This window comes from Cuculus canorus, chromosome 1, assembly GCF_017976375.1.
Source record: "Cuculus canorus isolate bCucCan1 chromosome 1, bCucCan1.pri, whole genome shotgun sequence".
NCBI lineage: Eukaryota > Metazoa > Chordata > Aves > Cuculiformes > Cuculidae > Cuculus > Cuculus canorus.
Window position 1 is genome coordinate 169429108 of NC_071401.1, and position 18421 is coordinate 169447528.

The 18421-nt window shown below is 38.6% G+C and overlaps 1 protein-coding gene and 1 non-coding gene across 2 annotated transcripts; one reads left to right on the forward strand and one right to left on the reverse strand.

Moving 5' to 3' along the window:
- Nucleotides 1-1089: 1089 nt before the first annotated feature.
- LTA4H (leukotriene A4 hydrolase) lies at nt 1090-17504 on the reverse strand. The gene is made up of 19 exons (XM_009556267.2): nt 17294-17504; nt 16815-16945; nt 14122-14242; nt 13566-13634; nt 12769-12873; nt 10316-10368; nt 9657-9729; nt 9222-9362; nt 8978-9001; nt 7372-7442; nt 7147-7258; nt 6048-6192; nt 5861-5964; nt 5444-5514; nt 4822-4876; nt 3896-3991; nt 3299-3381; nt 1956-2060; nt 1090-1620 (listed from the first exon to the last, which is right to left on the reverse strand). Exons 1-19 carry the CDS (start codon nt 17441-17443, stop codon nt 1500-1502), a joined length of 1830 nt encoding a protein of 609 aa, XP_009554562.1. The 5' UTR covers nt 17444-17504; the 3' UTR covers nt 1090-1499.
- A 234-nt stretch (nt 17505-17738) lies between these two features.
- Nucleotides 17739-17810, forward strand: TRNAD-GUC (transfer RNA aspartic acid (anticodon GUC)). Its single transcript has one exon. It is a non-coding gene; the product is annotated as a tRNA-Asp (tRNA).
- The last annotated feature ends 611 nt before the right edge of the window (nt 17811-18421 follow it).

Genomic DNA, 18421 nt, shown 5'->3' on the forward strand with positions numbered 1-18421 from the left:
AACATGAGCCAGCAGTGTGCCCAGGTGGCCAAGCAGGCCAACAGTATCTTGGCTTGTATCACAAACAGTGTGGCCAGCAGGTCCAGGGAGGCTGTTCTCCCCCTGTACTCAGCACTGGTGAGACTGCACCTCAAATACTGTGTCTAGTTTTGGGCCCCTCACTATAAGACATTGAGGTCCTGGAGTGTCCAGACAAGAACAACGACGCTGGTGAAGGGGCGAGAGAGCAAGTTTTATGAGGAGTGCCTGAGGGAACTGGGGTTGTTTAGCCCAGAGAGGAGGAGGCCGAGGGGAGACCTTATCACTGTCTACAACTGCCTGAAAGGAGGTTGTGGAGAGGTGGGTGCTGGTCTCTTCACCCAAGTGACAGGTGATAGGACAAGAGGGAATGGCCTCAAGATGTACCAGGGGAGGTTCAGATTGAACATTAGGAAAAACTTCATGGAAAGGGTTATCAGGCACTGGAACTGGATGCTCAGGGACATGATTGAGTCACCATCCCTAGAGATATTTAAAAGATGCAAGTGCTTAGGGATATGATTTAGTGGTAGACAGGTAAAGTTAGACTTCATGATCTCAAAGGTCTTTTCCAACCTAGGGATTCTATTATTCTGTGAATTACAGGAAACACAGCCCTCGTTATTTAAGTGGCAGCTTCCAGAACTGGTTAAAAATTGAGATATAAAGAAACACTTGGTCCCCCCTGCAATAATGAGAGGTTTTGAAAATATATAATGGGTTGAAATAATTTAAATAAGTTACTGAAAGCATAGCAAGATAACAAATCTCAAATCCGGTAAAAACCCCAAGTTTGCTAAAAGAAAAGGAAGTATTTCAGACAACTATTAATGCACAGCATAGGATACAGCAGGAATAACTATGTAAAACTATAGTATTGTGATTAATGCGAAGAATTGATTAAAATAACAAAGCCGGGACAAACAGGGCTAGATGGAAATTCTGCTCTAACACTGGAATGCTGTGATCCACTTAAGTCTTCATAGTCCTCTTGGACCCATAGTAAAAATTTCTCCCTCAACTAAAAAGAGAAAATAAAACTTTTTGTACAGATCAATACAGAGACCAGTAGACATTGAAAAGATTTATTTTTCAGCCTTCAGATACTCAAAGTCTCAACCACATTGCCATGAAAAAGAAATCTGTGCACAATGAGCCATACCATCCACCAATTAGTTTTCCATGTTTTTAAATTCCATGATTCACAATCGACTACATCTCAGAACAGCTTTTTTTGTGTGTTCTAAGAACTGCTGGTAACAAAACCATTCTCCCAGTTCCAAAGATTCAGTAATTTTGCTGTTTCACTTGGAGACGCAAAATAGAAAGTAATGAACATGATTTGGTAAGTTCATTTTAGGCTAAATTAGTATCAAAGGAGTTGAGCATTTTATGGCATAGTCAGGCACACGTATCAGCGGTTTGTGGAATCAGTCTCTTCTTTCAGCAACAAGCAAATTTCTTTGAAATTGGTAAATTTGTCACTCATCCTGTTTCAAGTCTTTGCCCACAAGCATTGAAGTGACTGGGTGCATAGAAGCTCTATGCTCCAAAAACGTTTTGACAGCCAGATCTCGAGACTTGTCAAAATTGTAAAGGTCCCTGTAAAAGGAGAAAAGAAAGAAAAAAGGTGTCATTACAAACAAAAAACCCCAAAAACTGTGCAAATAGTACAGTGGGGATTTTCTCAAGGTTTTACTTTTCCCTCAAAAACCTCTCACTGAGGTACATAGCTGGAGACTAAGCTTTCCCCTATAAAAAGAAAATCATCATGTGGAAAACGACAGTGAAGATAACCTGGTTGACAGTATACTGGAAATAATGTATTATATAACTTCAAAGGATAACAAATACATGTACAATGTCAAGCATTACACATTCCATTACACTAAAAATGCCAACAGCATGAGGACCTACTATTTGGAGATTACTTTTACCTGAACAAGGGTCGAGTAAACTTCATCCGGCCCTGATCTGTTGCCATTTTTAGTGCCAGAGGAATAGCTTCTTCCCACTTGGACTTGAGGCAGAGGCGCAGCCACCTGAAAAAAAAAAAGAAAAAGAAAGAAAATTTACACTTCTATTTTCATTTGCAATGGGCAGTCATCTTACTATTCTGCTTTCATAAACACTGTGGGCATGATTCTTTCATCATCATGAGAATATGATTCTAGCTAAGTTCAACACAAAATATTTAGTGTCTGACCAGCTTGTTACAAAAAGAGGTCTTTTCTATAAAATAGGAAAAAATTGCTTTGAAGTTTCTCCAAAAAGGACTGATTACTTTCTGCAGCTATGTATTTCCTTGATATTACAGCAGTGTCCAGTTGCACCACTTGGAATTACACCCAAATTATACAGCACCTGTCATATTTGACCAAGTGATTAAAAAAAAAAAAATCTATCAAAACCCCCAAACAAAACGTCACCAGCAACTAGCATGTGCTTGTTTTAATAAGAAAATGATCTTGTTTTGAGAAGTAGAAGCTATACTGTATGTTTAAAATACTTTGTTTGCTAATAAGAAAAAAACCTCTAAGTTAGTTAAGGCAGAATAATCAGCACTACTGCAAATTATCCAAGTACATAACAGTAGCAAAATACGCAATACTTCAAGATGTTTGTAAAAATTACTTATGTCCTCAACAATACCTTTTTTTAACAAGCGACTTGTAAATAAAATACATAAATACAGAGCAGATGAAATTGGGATGGCACAAGAATCAAGCCATTTAGCTAGAAGCATTTCCTACTTGTTTAGAAACTTCCTTGGATATTTACTTTCTTTTTTTCCACTTGTGATAGCAAGCATTAAAGTGTGACAAAAACATTTCCAAGCTGTGTTGAAAAAAAAAATCAATGCTGGCACATCAGCAGAAGAATGGATTAGGTCAGTCCAGAAGACCCTTTCCTGGCTAAATTTTTTGGAAGATTTTTCAGGCACGTGTGAGTCCCAGAGAGGCTATTCTGTTACCTGATATCACCTCTGAAATAAAAGTTATCATGTCATCAGGCTCCTTTCTAGTGTGACAGATGAAAATAAAGCACAGATAACCCATTGTTCACCTCCAGTTCTTCTACTTGACTACACTTACCCAATTCATGCTTGCACATGCACTTACAAATGCCCCTCACAACCACGCACCACGCTCCCTGTCCCCTCCCAACTTCCCCCTCATACCAGTTGCATACAAGAATAAGTCTCAGACCACTTATGAAGCAGGACAGTTTGTTTGATGAAAGCATTTAAGATTAGAAAAATGCCCATACAAGAACAAACCTGAATCTTATTTCAGAATTGTTTATAGCATTGAAGTCATATACTTGCTGCATTCGTTTGACATGTGACAGTGGAAAAGGAGGCTGAAAAAGGAAATTATGTAGTCAGAACAAGCCAGAGGCACACTTCAAGCCACAAACTGCAAAAATAAACAGGTTCATTCACAAAGATTGATGCTACAAAGGAATTAAAAGCTCACTGTGACAAATACTTCTATTTCTTTCTTTCACATTCTCCTAATATTAGGGAAGGGGCAAGGAATAAATGTTGGCAAATTCCCACAGCCAGTACTACTGAAACATTCAAAACCTGAAGTATTTTCATTCTTTTTATAGCTTATTTGCTTTAACATCAACTACAGATAAACTCAAGCATGTTATAGTTTTGCTTTTACCTTTCAATCCAAAACACTTTTTATGTTGCTCGTTGGCTGCAGAGCCAAACATAATCAAGGAGGCACAGCTGAAGGTTTCAGCAACTACATACAGCGAGGACAGGTTATTTTAGCAAAACTTAAAAGAAAATCGACAACTTAATTCCAAAGCACACCTGGGCTTTTGTGATACCAGAATCAAGTTACCCCAGGCATGCATTTACCTCCAGAAGCAATAGTGCCAGGAACTCAATCAACTGATGAGATGACATTTCCTTCAGGTCTGCTGAGCTGAATGAGCACAAATCACTCTCTTTTGCCTAAAAGAGAAAGGTTAGTTAAGTTTTTAACAAGCATTTCAAAATACAGCCAGGCGTAATTTTTTGTTTGGACATCCTCAGTTACTATTGAGCCATTCCACACAACAAAGATACTAATATGTATTTATACAGGATGCTACAAGAAGGGGAAGGGAGGGACTTTATCTGCTGTCTGATGTGTGGGATTCTCCACTTCAATTTTCACTTGTTTTCTCTTCACTGATCTTTATATCTCCACTGTCTTTCTGTTACAGTTAAGTGAAAAATCAAGAGCTTTTTATAGAAAAAGTAACATTGAAAAGAAGAAAGTTAAGCACACAAGTACAGTGAAAAGCCACAAAGCTAACACAAGGAAGGTATGCTAAATTCTGTGAGTTGTCTGAGTATTATGGTCAAAATTAGCAGAAAATTGTACGGTATTAGGTAGTTACTATGAATTACGTATTTCAGTATTTGATGAGAAATGCATACTAGCTCCAGTATAATGTAGGGAAATTATTGCTTACACAATATAATCAGTAATGTAGACATACCTTGGCATTTATACCTGGGCAACCCATAATATCAGGGTTTAAAAAAAGAAATGCTTGTTTACTGCAAACATATAACAAAAAGCTGGCTGTGTTCCTTGTTAAAATACATACAGAACTCATTGCAAATCCACAGACTCCTTAATGACTGTCTAGTCTATGAAACGCAAAATACCGTACTGGCACCATAAATATATTCTCCATCAGCAGATGACAGATTACAGAAGAGAATGGCTCACTTTTTATTAAGAGAACTAGCTTGTCAAAATACAGATACCTCAGCATTCTTTAACCACTCACTTGGATCCATCTTTGGCTCAAGGCAACACAAGCATTTGTTAGTGTCATATCGTACCTGTCAAATATTAAAAACAAAGGATCACCCTTTGGAAACACAAGAAGCTCCTGTAGTATTTTTTACAAGAATGCTGAGAAATTATTTTCAAACAGTTCCACATTTGTCCATTGTAGGCTCCAACTCAATGTCGCAACACAATTTACAAAAGATCTATTATAAAGAAATACATTTCAGTTACAGTGAGAAGCATTTTGGGTACAGGTGATACTACACTTTGATCCCATACACTCCTAAAATGATCAATAATCCTGAGCATACATGCTTGTACATATATTATAGCTTACAGATGAAGAGAGAAAGTTGTTGCAGCAAACCACCAGAAAAAAGTAATCTTTCCTGGCAACTTTCAAGGCAAAATGAATTTCCATCAGAACAAAAACTTGAAAACATTAACGGTGCCATTTTTTCCTCCTATAAACACACATATCAATTTCTACACAGTACTAGGACATCTTCTAATAAAGTGTTTGTGGAGAGACTTTGACCCTATTTACAAACTGCTTTATTACTGGAAAATCATGTGCAATCCAGAGAAAAGATGAACTATAAAAGAATGCAGCTTACGTAGGCTTCACTGGTGGCATTCCCGGAGCATTAAACCATGAGTTCCAATCAACTTTATCAAGAAGATCTACCTACAAAGCAACATAAATTCTTATTCAGTTTTAAACATTATTTTTAGAGAAACGCACACCCAACAAAAACTAATTAAAGTAATTTGTTTTGTTTTGTTTTTTAAATACCTCTCCAATTACCCTAGAGAACCTATACAGATCACTTCAAACAAAATATTCCCTTCTAGGAAAAAAAAGCACCATAAGGAAAAACCATCTTCATAGGATGTGAGACTACACCACATTAAATCTTCAAACAAAGAAGAGAAAGATAAAGAACTGGTCCTTAAGAAAGTAATTTCCAAGCTAAACCATAATTTTACATAATTAAAAGGTTTCAAGTGATTAGTTTTAAATACTGCCTAACCTTATCCTTGAAGTAGGAGTACAAGAACTTCTTCCAGTCCTCTGTTACCATGCTTTTATAAGCAAACTGCTGAATATAAGCCTTCAAGAAGCCCATGAAGACATCTAACATTTAAAAAAAACCAAACCTGTTTCAGTGTTTGAATTTAAAACAGGAAACAACAACATATAAAGCTTGTAATATTTACCTGGTCCTCCAAGAAGTTGTTCAAGGTAAAAAAGCAAAGCAAAGCCTTTCTCATACGGAACAGATGAATAGGCTTCATCAGGATCTACTTCACTCAGATTAAGGACAAGGTTAGTTACGGGATTTTTATCTCCAAAAGTATCTATCTGTGACAAAGACAGAAGAAAATATATTCACCTAGGAAAACTAGCGCTCTTCAAATCACTACTAACCCTATTTACAAAGGTTTCATCCCTCCAGAACTAAGATGACCTTATTTCAAAGCATTCTTTCTCATTCTTTTTCCTGAAGCTCTGAATCTGCACAAAACGGTTTACTGAACTTTTTTTCTCATTTTGTTTTATCAGTGTCAGAGTGTGCATCAAAGAAAGATGGATGTTAGGATCAATCACCCTGTGCTCCAGTCTCAAAGCAGTTTATCCGGTTTGCTCTGAATATTTCTTTGTTGTATTTTATCCTTTATACCACCCAATTTAAATCAAGCACTTTATATAGTTTGTTAATAAGAGGATAAGTAGAGATAGTTTATTAGGTGCTCATGATTATGACAGATATAACAGTAATTAACTGCTTAAAACTGCATGAGAGTTGAAAATAACACAGGTTGGCAATCTGAAAACTGAAGTTTAACTATGCTAGCTAAACATAAAACTAAACAACCCTCCTAGACAATAACATAAAATTATAATGCAGTACACAGAACAAGAAAAAGAAATCAGTTGCTTGCATGAGGCTCTGGAAATTCTGATGGTCATGCTTGCAGACAGTTTTGACAAGCTTTCAGCTGCCTACCAGTAACTATGCAAGTAGATAATATTGCAATTTAGCCATACCCAGACAACCAAGAGAGTCTGTAAAGACGTTCAGTTTCACGTAGTAGCTTAAAACAGTTCAAAAAGCTTTATCTAATTTGAGTATATTAAGCTATTACCTTGGGAAGACATCAAAACCCAAGGCATTACAGTTGATCATCCTCTAATAAGAATGTGTGAGGAAAGCTGACTAGACAAGTCTTACTCATGGGAAATGCAAGAAATTAGCTTTATTTTATTTAGGTATATGGTTAAACATAAAGTTGTAATAACTTTAAAAATATTTACCGTATTCTGCAGTTCCCTCCAACCTCCAAGGGCTTTAAAGTGCCTGAACTGCTCACCAAACAACCGACCACCAATCCTGCGTTCCAGGTACACCGTATGCCCCTCATTCAGCCTGGAAATGCATTTATGAAGTCAGCACTGGTAGGATGGTAAAATGAATTTAATTGATCTCTTTACAGATTAATTTTCAAATATGATTTGCATTGTATTGAACATCACACCTACCAAAAATGCTCCCATGTTTTGTTTGTTACCAAGTTTCCTGTCCAGCTGTGAGAGATTTCATGAGCAATAACCTAAACCACAGAAAACAAAGATTCACTGTTTATGCCCCTCTGGAAAATGAACAAATCCAAACAGAAAGAAAAAAATCCTAATGGGATCTCATTTACTACATCCTCAAAGCCAGTTCGCATTCACAGTTCTGTAAATTTATCCATATAAATTTTATTTAGAGAACTAACACCATTCTACCAAACTTTCAGAAATCATTTTGACCATCCAGCCTGCAAGTCAAAATTCCACACTGATCAACAAAAATAATTCCTCTACTAGCACGGTGCAGGTATTTGTTTATGAAACCACATTTCAGAATACTGAATCCATGTCAAGTGATAGACTAGTACTGCTTTCCCAACCAAGCAACTTCTGCAGTGCTGAGACGTTCTAAAATACCAAACAGGAAGAAGAGAGTCACCCCTAGGAGGATAACAATGCATGATACATTAAAGAGTATCCATGCCAAATATTTCAGTATTCTTGGGATAAGAAAATAATAATGTTCTTTCAGAAGTGTATCAGTTTAGTAGAAAGACATAAGAGATAAAACAGCATCCCGAGTACTCAACTTCACAGATAAAATCAGAATTTGCTCAAATTGTGCTCATGATTTCCACTTTAAAAGAAAACTGTACACAATGCAAGTTCTAGTGCATAGGTAGACACATAAAGGAAGAGGTTCCCTACAAACCATTTTGATGGGATCAATTTAGTTGTGATTTTTAAACGTATCTATACACAGGACAGGAAACGAGCTACTAAGCAGCTGACTTCATACAGCCCCCTACACATAGAGGTACCCATGATATTTCCATCTGTTTATTATACAAAAGAGATGTGTGCCCAGTTTTCTAGAGTTTACTTAGAACTAAAACTCTGTTAGACTTTTTGAGTGTCCTGGTTTTGGCTGGGACAGTTGGTTTTCTTCCCAGCGGTCACTGTTTTTTAGAGTTAGCATGAGAAAATGTTGACAATACACTGATATTTTTAGCTGCTGCTAAGAAATCAAGGATTTTTTTCAGTTTCCCATGCTCTCCCAGTGAGCAGGTGTACAAGAAACTGGGACAGAGCACAGCCAGGCAGCTCACACAGTCTGGCCAAAGAGGTATTTGATACCATATAATGTCATGCCCAATATATAAATGGGAAATTGGCCAGGGTTCCCTGCTCAGAGACAGGCTGGGTATCAGTCATCACACAGTGAGCAATTCATTGTGCGTCGCTTGTTTTGTATATTCTATTATTGTTATTGTCATCATTATTCTTCTCTTCCTTTGTTGTCCTATTAAACTGTCTCTATCTCAACCCACAAGTCTTTGGTTTTTCTCAGTTCCCCTCCTCATCCCATGGGGTGGGTGGTGGAGGAGTGAGAGAGCAGCTACACAGTTCCAGTTGCTGTCTAGGGTTTAAACCACAGCATTTAGTTACTGCCTTAACTTTTAATTTCCTCAGTGAAAAAGAGAACAAGTTTTCAGGCATCTAGTACAAAAGAAGATAATATACAACTTTAAATTGTGTTCTACCTGAATAAATGAACCCATTTTGCACTTACATTTGATAGAGATCGATCACCTGCCTGGGGAATAAAAAAAAAGAACAAGGTAGTGCCAGTTCAAGTAAATCTCAAAATATACTACTTAAAGCAGTTTCATGTATGATCCCTAACTCAAAAGGAAGCAGGACAATTTACAGCTCTTTCTAAGGACAAGATTAATCCAGTTTGTGGATTAATAGTCATCACTTGATGAATAAGAAAGCCTGAAGGAAAAGCTGACTTTTAGCAGTCTGACACTTACCAACAGCGTTGGGGTTACAAAAGTAAGACAAGGATTCTCCATACCACCGTAAGGAAAAGAAGGTGGTAAGACCAATAAATCATACTGTCCCCATACATAGGGTCCTGCTAAGTCCTCTGCTGTTTTCAGCATAGCTTCAGTCTGAAACAAGAATTCACATTAGTTTCTAACATTTCTGACTACAAACACTGAACAAATAACAAGCTACAAATCCCACCCTTCAATCTCTTTAACCCTGGCATGTCCCAGATCCAAAATGAGTACAAGACTGTATCAATATTTATTTTCAGTAGTAGTTTCGTGTTGTGACAGAACAGCAGCATTTTGAGGTGGAGAGAGGAGAGCCACAGATGAACAAAACACTGAACTGTCTGCTCCCCTTCCAATACTAGGTGAAACAGATAGTTTACAAAACATTTCTTGTTAATTACCCACCTCAGCAAATTCATAGGCTGATTTATCCACCAGTTCCTTTTCAGCCCACACCAGTGACCTTGGGCCAATTTTTCTGTCAAAAGTAAAAACACCACTAAGACACTATGAACTGGAAACAATTCTATAGGAAACTAATTCAAAGAGTGTATGTTTAACTGTGCTCATATCACAGCAACCCACGTTGCTAAAGAAAATCATTAGAGTATTCCACACTTAGAGTAAAGCTTTTGAAAACAAAACAAACCACAGACATACACTGTTCAGGACAAATAAACAAGAAACACATTTACAGACTGCAGAATGCTGCAAAGCTCTAATGTAAAAGCATTATTATGGGCTAGATTAACACATCCTTGCGCAGATGAGCAACGAGGCTGAAGCTATCATTTTCTGCCTTTTGTACAGAAGGCTCATCTACTACCAGAGGAAAAAGATTCAAACTCTTCAGGGTATTTCTTTAACTTATGGCAAAATATATTCCACAGAAAAAATGATGCAAGAGTGAATCACAATACCTGCAGTTTGACACAAATAAACAGGTTCACTGAACCTCTAAGACCTTTTAAAACTAGAAGACCAAGAAACACAACAGAGATAGCTCTGATCATCGTTAACTCTTATGATTACTAATATTTATATTTTTCTACGGATTCACTCACCTGCTTTCTAAAGCTCCAACCACTATCGCAATCAAATAGCAAGGTATGGGAACCTAATGGAGAACATGATTAAAAAAGAAATCTTATTTGTCATGTGAGCTACAAACAGCATTGATTCAAAGAAAATCAAAAGGTAAGTAAATAAAGAAGCGTATACATTTCCTCCATAGTTTCCTGCCCTATGTTATAATAAATGCATTGGTTTTTCTCCCCAAGTGATATTCCTTTTTCTGTAAGGAGTACTTATTTCACAGATGCTTCATGCAAAGGCCAAAAAATTGCAAGTATCATCTATGTTTGAAAACAAACTGCATATATAAGAGCATACAAAAATGCCACTGGTTTGGCTACTATTCAAAATAAAGTCAGCTTTCCAAATTCATTACAGTATTTTATGGAAGGCAAAGTTAAGAGACTGCTCAAATAAAGGGCAGTTGTATCACACAGAAAGATGCAGGAAGGGCTTTAATGAATTCAAGTAAACAAGAATATTTATGGATACAAAATACCAATCAAAACCAAAACATATATATATTTGATTTCCATGTTTGGAATGAAAACAAAGTCCCAATATTTGTTATTTTAACTAAAAAACTCCAAAGTTACAGCACATTTATTGCGAAATGCTTTCTCCCAGGGCTCTGGAAACAAAGACAATAAAGCCATCCCTGTAAAAGTTCCATTTTATTTGACTAAACAATGTTAAGTAAATTAACTCTTTAAATGATAATTACTCGGTAATAACATTTCAGAAAATTTGATTCCACCATTTATTATGCCCAAACCATTTAAATATCATTTATTAAAGTACCCACATGGTCATATATTTTAATTTTACATATAAACACACAGAATGTATTCTTAAGAATATTTACATCCATTGACTTGTGTTATAGACAGGTTAGTAAAAGATTATCCGTATATCCCTACATTTTAATGCCGAATTTGCTAATCTGAAATTTTGAAACTATTTCAAATCTCAATGGTTGTTGAGCTATAAATTCATTTTTGCCGAGGCTGCTCTCCACTGTACTTCTTACCAGCCTGGCCATGCAAGAAGAAGAAAGGATAGTTTTAGGTACAGTCTTCACACATACATAGACAAGAGTTAGATGAAAGAGACAAAGGCATTAAATGAAAAATATCTTTTCTAACAAATCAGTCTCATGGTCTCATATGCTAGATGATGCATATGTCTTTTTTTAATGCATGTCTTCTTTCATTTATATAGTTTGAGTTTTAAGCATTTGACTCTTTTTGCTTAATGAAACACAATGCCTCTTCTCACAAATTCATCCAATGCTTTTCTGTGTTAGAAAGTGTGGTTTAATTTCAATTAGACTCAATGTTATTCTTTGTACAGGATGACCAAATTTATCAACAGCGTATTTCAAGATAACACACAACTCTGCTTAACGTACAACATAAAAAGCTTATGCACTAGACTGAGAGTAGCAAATGCTTTGGCCCAACAGAGAATGCAGAACACTGGATATTGAGGAGCTCACAGATAAGCTGACAATTCATTCTCTCTCTCTCCTTGCCTCTCTTGTTTTGCAGAATCAAGCTCTACCCAACTCCCAGCCCCCCTTGTCTGCTTTCCCACATCACTCTCAGGTTTCACATAACAACCAAATCAACCCAACAGTTGCTGCAGTTCAGAGTAGGTTCCCCTCTTCTCTCCCCTAGTCATACAATTCCATCCCTCCTTGAACTCAGTCGCTCAGCAGCCCAGACCAGCCTACTGAAACAATTTCTTTGTCAAACTTAGGTTAATTATTATCTGCTGGTTCCACAAAATAAAACATGCTCACCAAGAGATCCCATAAACACCAGAACTGTAACCCAAAAAGCTGTGAGAGCAAAAGAGCTAGAACAGTAAATTGAGACTGCTACTTCAGGAGCAGTAGAACTGTTAAACCACTGAACCACTTATAAAACTTCACGTTGAGAATCTTTAATTAGCTGGGGATACTTTCCATAAAAGCCAAATTTTCACCTTTAAGAAAAAAGTCTGTTGTCAGAATTTGCCTAACTCCAAGCTAAAAATTGGTTCCAATGCTCAACTTCACCGCTAAAATCTTGGTAAGCTTAAAATTTGCAGGATCTGCTTTTCAAAACTCACTCTCATGTTACTCAAGTCCACACCTTATTTCCCAAGAATCAGTGCAGACAATGGGTTTTGACAGTATTAGCTCTGAGTATACTAAATATGTTCAAAACTTGAATTCAGCTTTTCTGGGAAAGCAAAACCAACCAGTAAACATCACCAGCACCAATTGGCTGATTTTTCAGAGTTATAGATTCATAATAACTCATGTTTCTACAGTGGCAAAGACTCATTGTAATTCTCATGATTTATTAGTGATATCAAACCCATATCTGAAGTGACTGTAAACTGCATGAGTTAGGACGAAGCCTTAGGTATCTCGTTACGAGCCTGGAGCACTTACGTTCTGACTGAAATGATATATCTTCCGACTGCTGTCCTCCGGGTCGGGCATCTCTCCTTCGCGATTGGCACTCATAAGAGCCACCAACTCTTTAGGAACAGATACCTGAAAGGTTAACCCAACTATGAAGAACTCCACTGGCATACAGGATTATACAATACACTAGAAGCAGTGATAGCAAAGAGTACCGCACATTTGTTCTGTTTTTCTTTCCCTCATGCAGAAAATAAGACAGATAAAAAATTTTTACTTAAAGGCTGGCAATATTTAATTAACCAGGACTACCTTTGAAGTAAGTGAAACTTGAAACTTCTGTCAGAATACTGAATTGTAAAGTCACATTGCACAGCTCACTTTTTGCTTCTTTAAAAGATGTTTTGCTTCTTTATTTATGCCAGAACTGCAAAGACCCCCAAACTATGTATCAGAATACATTACTTAAGGCACATATAAGATAATTTCAAGAATTTTTACTTTACAGCATTCCTTGCTGTTTCACTGTCAGCTTTTCCTGATTTAAGAACATATTCCTTTCCTACTACAGCACTTTATTTGCAAAAGGAAAAGGAAAAAAATACGTATGAATTAAAAAAAAAATAGAGATTCTATATAAAAAGAAAACGGTAAACTAGAGAAGTGCCAAAGGGAAGACAGGCAGGTTTTGGCTCTTACATTAAGCTGAAAGTCAACATTCTCTTTTTTGATTTTAGGCCACATGCAGGAAGCTACAAAAAAATACATTTCACCCATTGTAGTAGCTGTCTTTATTTAGAAACACACGACATAGGTTCATCTACCTCTGCATAGTATGTTAGTTTCACAGCAGGTGTGTCTTGGCATGGAAAGATGGCTCTGCAGTGGATAGCCTGGAAAGGGGGGTTAAAAAGAAAGCTAAAACATAACATCTTTCTAGTGCAGAGGACAAGGAACAAATCAGACTAATATATTACAACAGGAATCTACACAGCTCCTTCAGAGAATTCGTTATCTACAAGCCAACACTTCCTATCACATAACTCACGGTAGCTTTCATAGTTAAGACTTTTAGAAAAGAAATAATGGCAGACAAGACAGATCAATAGACACATACACTGGTTGCAAAGGACTGCATGTTCTTCAACAATAATACTAGAGGAGGTAAAGCAGTTCTGGAATCATTAAATTGCAAACATATAAAATTTCAGGAATATCCTGGCTTCAGTGTTTTCATCTACAACATTTGATAGATATGATGAGAAGGTACAGGTTACTGTACTTTCCCATGCTTGCCTTCCTCTCCAACTCTTTGGATAACAGGGGGAATTACAATGGTTTGTAAATAACAAGTTTAAAAAAAAAATCAGTTCACTCAACCTGACACTGGCTGAAGAGAAACGGGTATTTTTTTCCAGAAGTTTGCTCTGGAGTAAACCATTGGAGAGCTGATGACTTCGGGGAGCTTTCAAAAGAGATTTCGAGAATTGCTTCTTGCCCCCTGTGTAATAAAGAATATAGTCAGACTGTTTTCACGTAACTCCTGATATTTCTCTACAAAGACTTCTGCAAAATAGGTCTGCAGCACTTTCTCAAAAGCATTAAAAATAAGAACAAGTAGCATATTAAAAACAACATTTCCCTTTCAATCATGACAGTAAAAATTAACTGGTTTATTTCACTTTTAATGTCACAAGACACTTCTATTATTGTCTATACTAACCAAAACTTTTACTCTCCTCTCTTCGAGAACTTGTATCTTTTTTTTTAAACCATTTGAACCAGCTATATACAAGGTCCGACACAAAATACCTGAGTCTAAGCCTGTAGCTCAGGAACCAAGAGTGGGAGGGGAGAGACAAAAAGAGGGTTACAGAACATGTTATAACCTGTCACAGTGAGACAAGACTCAACTCAATTGCTTCACTGACTATGTGTGGACATATATGTGTTCAAACAGAGATGCTTTCTTACCCTCGGTCACAAAACGTGGTCTGGTGTGCAATGACTACGCTTTGTCTGTGAAGAAGTTCTTAGCTAATAACCACATCGCTGTGCTTGAGTGCCACCTTATTCACCAGGCCTGGTTCTCTGTGATTTCTGCCTCTTCCCAAAGACCAAGTCAGTGCTCAAAGGAACCATTTTTTTTTTGTCAATAGAAGATTTAAAAGCAAAACCGACAGAGGTCCTCAACAGCCCTTCAGAAAATGATCTGCAGAATTGCTTTGCACACTGGCAGCATTGTAGGCAGCTGTCTCAGCTCAGAAGAGAGCTATGCTGAAGGTGACTAGAGTTGATTTTCTTAATTCATTAATTAAAAACTTACAAGCACAGTCTCTTTTTTTGTCGGACCTCGTACATATACTTTCACCACAACTATCTAACATTGTACACATCAGTATAAAAACCCACTGCAATAAGCAAGCAAAAAAAGTGCATAAAGCCTATATAAGAACATACATGTCTTAACATAGGAATAGTTTATTCCGTGAATGAAAAAAACTTAAGATTTTGCAGATGATGTTATGTTTCGTAAGAATGATTCCTAAGCAGACAAAAAAAATTACTGCAAACAATAATTACTGGGAAATCCTGTTAACAGTAGGGTGAACAAGAAAAATAAAAAGATGTTCAAATTTTATTCAGGATTTCGGAACTGGTGCAAAGTAAAAACTAACAGTTCTGTGCAAGTCAGGTATCAACTTCCTAACAACAGAACACACACAAACTCGACACATTCATACTCTTATTTTTTAAAGACATATCATAACCATCAGTGACACCAAAACCACACAGAAGTATTCACTTCTGCAGTCAGGAAGTTCCAGGGTTTACATGCAACTCTCTGGAATTAACAATCCAACCATAAATCAGAACAAACTCCATCTGACCAGAGGAATTCATGACTAGATAAGCTGACCAGGTATACGTATCTGGTTTATAACCAGTATTCCAAAGTACGTATTTGGCAAGAAAAGAGAAAATAATTTCTATTACACTAAGGTACACTGCTTACTGAACAGTCAGACTTTTCAGTTGTAACTTCTACCCTTTCCTATCACTGTTTTATTGAGATTTACAGGGGGGACTATATCTCACACAAGATTATAAATTCTCATAAATCTCTCTTTGTAGCTTTTTTCTTTACAAGGAAATCTAATAACAAAGAAAAAGCTGAAAGTCAAACAGAAGAAACAGGTCTATGTTCGTGATGTGGCCTCCGTGTTTGAGTGCTTCATTTGTTCAATTTCATATGAGATCATAAGCGTTTCTACAGAAGGGACAGTTACTGTACGACATTCCTTTCTCTCTCACATTAGCTGTGTTTCTAAACTGTACTAATTCAGAGAACAAACCAAGGGAAACTCCTTATAAAAATCACAGCTTTCACCTTCAGCATGTGATATATCATGGAATTACAGCATACAAAGCAAAGCGCCAAAATATGTACTGTAATTTGGCAACAACTTTTTATTTCATGCAACTTAAGCGGTAGACTATGGTTAGTCCATTCTCTACCATGCTGCCAAAACTCAAGTTCCAGTTTTTAGGGACCTGGGCTTAGTGTAGCCATTAAAATAAAGCTTTTATTATTTGAAAACCTGTTTTTATCTAATCATAGCGGTAACCTGCAGTTCTACAGGAATGTGGGACCTGTATAGCTCTTCTATAGACCTATAGCTCTTCTATAAAAGAAAGGAAAACAGGGTCTGTAATTCCATACACGGTAGCAATTCTGAAGATGACAAAATTCAGGCAGTTGAGGCAGAAAGAACATCACTGATGAGAAGCACCAGAAAAATCGTGATGCACATCATTTCGCTATTTACTTTAGTGTGCCATTGCACATATGACTTATATAAGATCTGGGGACGGGTACAAAGACTCGTAAAGTTTTGGCTGCCTAATGATAGCCAAACATTAAATTCACCTACAAGACCACCTACCAAATAAATGCAACATCTTGATTTACAAGTCCCTTTGCAGGCTTTTCACAATGACCCTACAGGCAGACAAGCAGCTTATACATTGCATTTTGGAAACCACCTAAACGAACAGGTAAAAGCGTATACCTTCTCAGTTCAAAAGGCAGCGTGATTTCCAAGGGGGTCCCCTTGAAACTGTGCTTTTCTCCAAAACCAAATTTTGCATCCTGGCCGTTTACAGTCACTTTAAATACCTGTACATCTTTCGTATCCAAGACCTGGAATGAAGCAAGTGTTACAGAGATGTTAAATAGTGTAATAATTAACGTAGCACTCATAAAATCTTAAACACACGTCTCTCTGAAGGAAAAAGTAGTTAGCAAGTAACTGAGGGAGGGAGGCAAGGGGAGAGTGGGGGGGAGGCAAGGGAAGAGAAAGACGGAGGCAAGGGGAGAGAGGGAAAGGAGACAGGGACGGAGGCAGGCAAAGGACAGCGAGGGAGGGGAGAGGGAGGGAGGCAAGGAAGTATCAGGGTCGGGTCCGATGGAAGGACGGTGGAGCGCGCTGAGAGGAGGCAACGCCGGAGAGGGAGAAGAGGGGACAGAGCCCGTAGCCCCCGCCGTTACCACGCATCGCAGCGCCTCCCTCTCGGCGCGCACGGTGAAGGCGGCCGAGCCCCGCAGCGTCTGGGCGGCGAAGTCCGCGCGGCAGCGCAGGTAGAGGTGCCGCGTTAGGCAGCAGGCGGGCGAGGCGAAGGAGCAGGGATCCGCCGCCATGGTTGGCGCCGACTACCCGCTGCCGCCCGCCCGCCGCCGGCCCACGCCGCGGCCGCCCCGCCCGCCAAGGGGGACAGGGACGGGGGCTCGCGCGGCGCACCCTGGGAGTTGTAGTCCGAGCCTTCGGCGGGAGCGGAGATGGAGGCACTCGGAATACTACAGCCCCCATAGCGCATTGCGGGAGGACGTGGAGCGGCGCGGAGTATCATGATTGGCTGGGAACAGGAGAGGGCCGTCGCGGCGCACAGCTATGAAAAGTATCTGGCAGATGACCGAAAGCCAGTCGTTGTACAGTTCCTCGTTAGTATAGTGGTAAGTATCCCCGCCTGTCACGCGGGAGACCGGGGTTCGATTCCCCGACGGGGAGGTACGAGATATTTTTTTTTTCATTCCTTTTTCTCCCAGTTCCCGATGTGGCCTCTCCTCCAGAGGCCAAATGCAATTCTTTGCAAACTCAATGCTGTTCCCAAGAAAACACCCCAGTCTGATCTAGTGGGAGGGGTCCCTGCCCATGGCAGGGGGGTTGGAACTAAATGACCTTCAAGGTCCAATCCAAACCATACTATTGTTCTGTGATTTATATGGCTCAAAGAGCTGAACAGGAGTTTAATGGAGCCTTCAAAAAACATTCATTGTTCTTCTTAAACCAAGATGGGGTGAAAAAAGTGAGAAGTCTTGGGATTGGGAAGCCCCAGGGCCGTGCTGGATGCTGGCCTGAACCTGTACTTCCAGCCAGTGGGGCAGCACCGCCTGCTGCGCCAGCCAAGTGTGCATTGCAAAACAACTGTGAGACCACAGCGTGTCTGCTTGCATTTACTTAGTCTTGTTGAAAGCCCAGAAGGCCAACTGTATCCTCGGCTGCATCAAAAGAAGTGTGGCCAGCAGGGCGAGGGGAGTGATTCTACCCCTCTATTCCTCTCTTGTGAGAGCTCATCTGGAGTATTGTGTCCAATTCTGGAATCCTCAACACAAGAAGGC

Coding starts and splice junctions, on each gene's coding strand:
- LTA4H (XM_009556267.2), bottom strand. CDS start 17,443: ATGGCGGCGGATCCCTGCTCCTTCGCCTCGCCCGCCTGCTGCCTAACG. Junction 9,002..9,221: donor TTGTAACCCCAACGCTGTTG/GTAAGTGTCAGA, acceptor TTTATTCCCCAG/GCAGGTGATCGATCTCTATC. Junction 4,877..5,443: donor ATGCCACCAGTGAAGCCTAC/GTAAGCTGCATT, acceptor AATATTTGACAG/GTACGATATGACACTAACAA.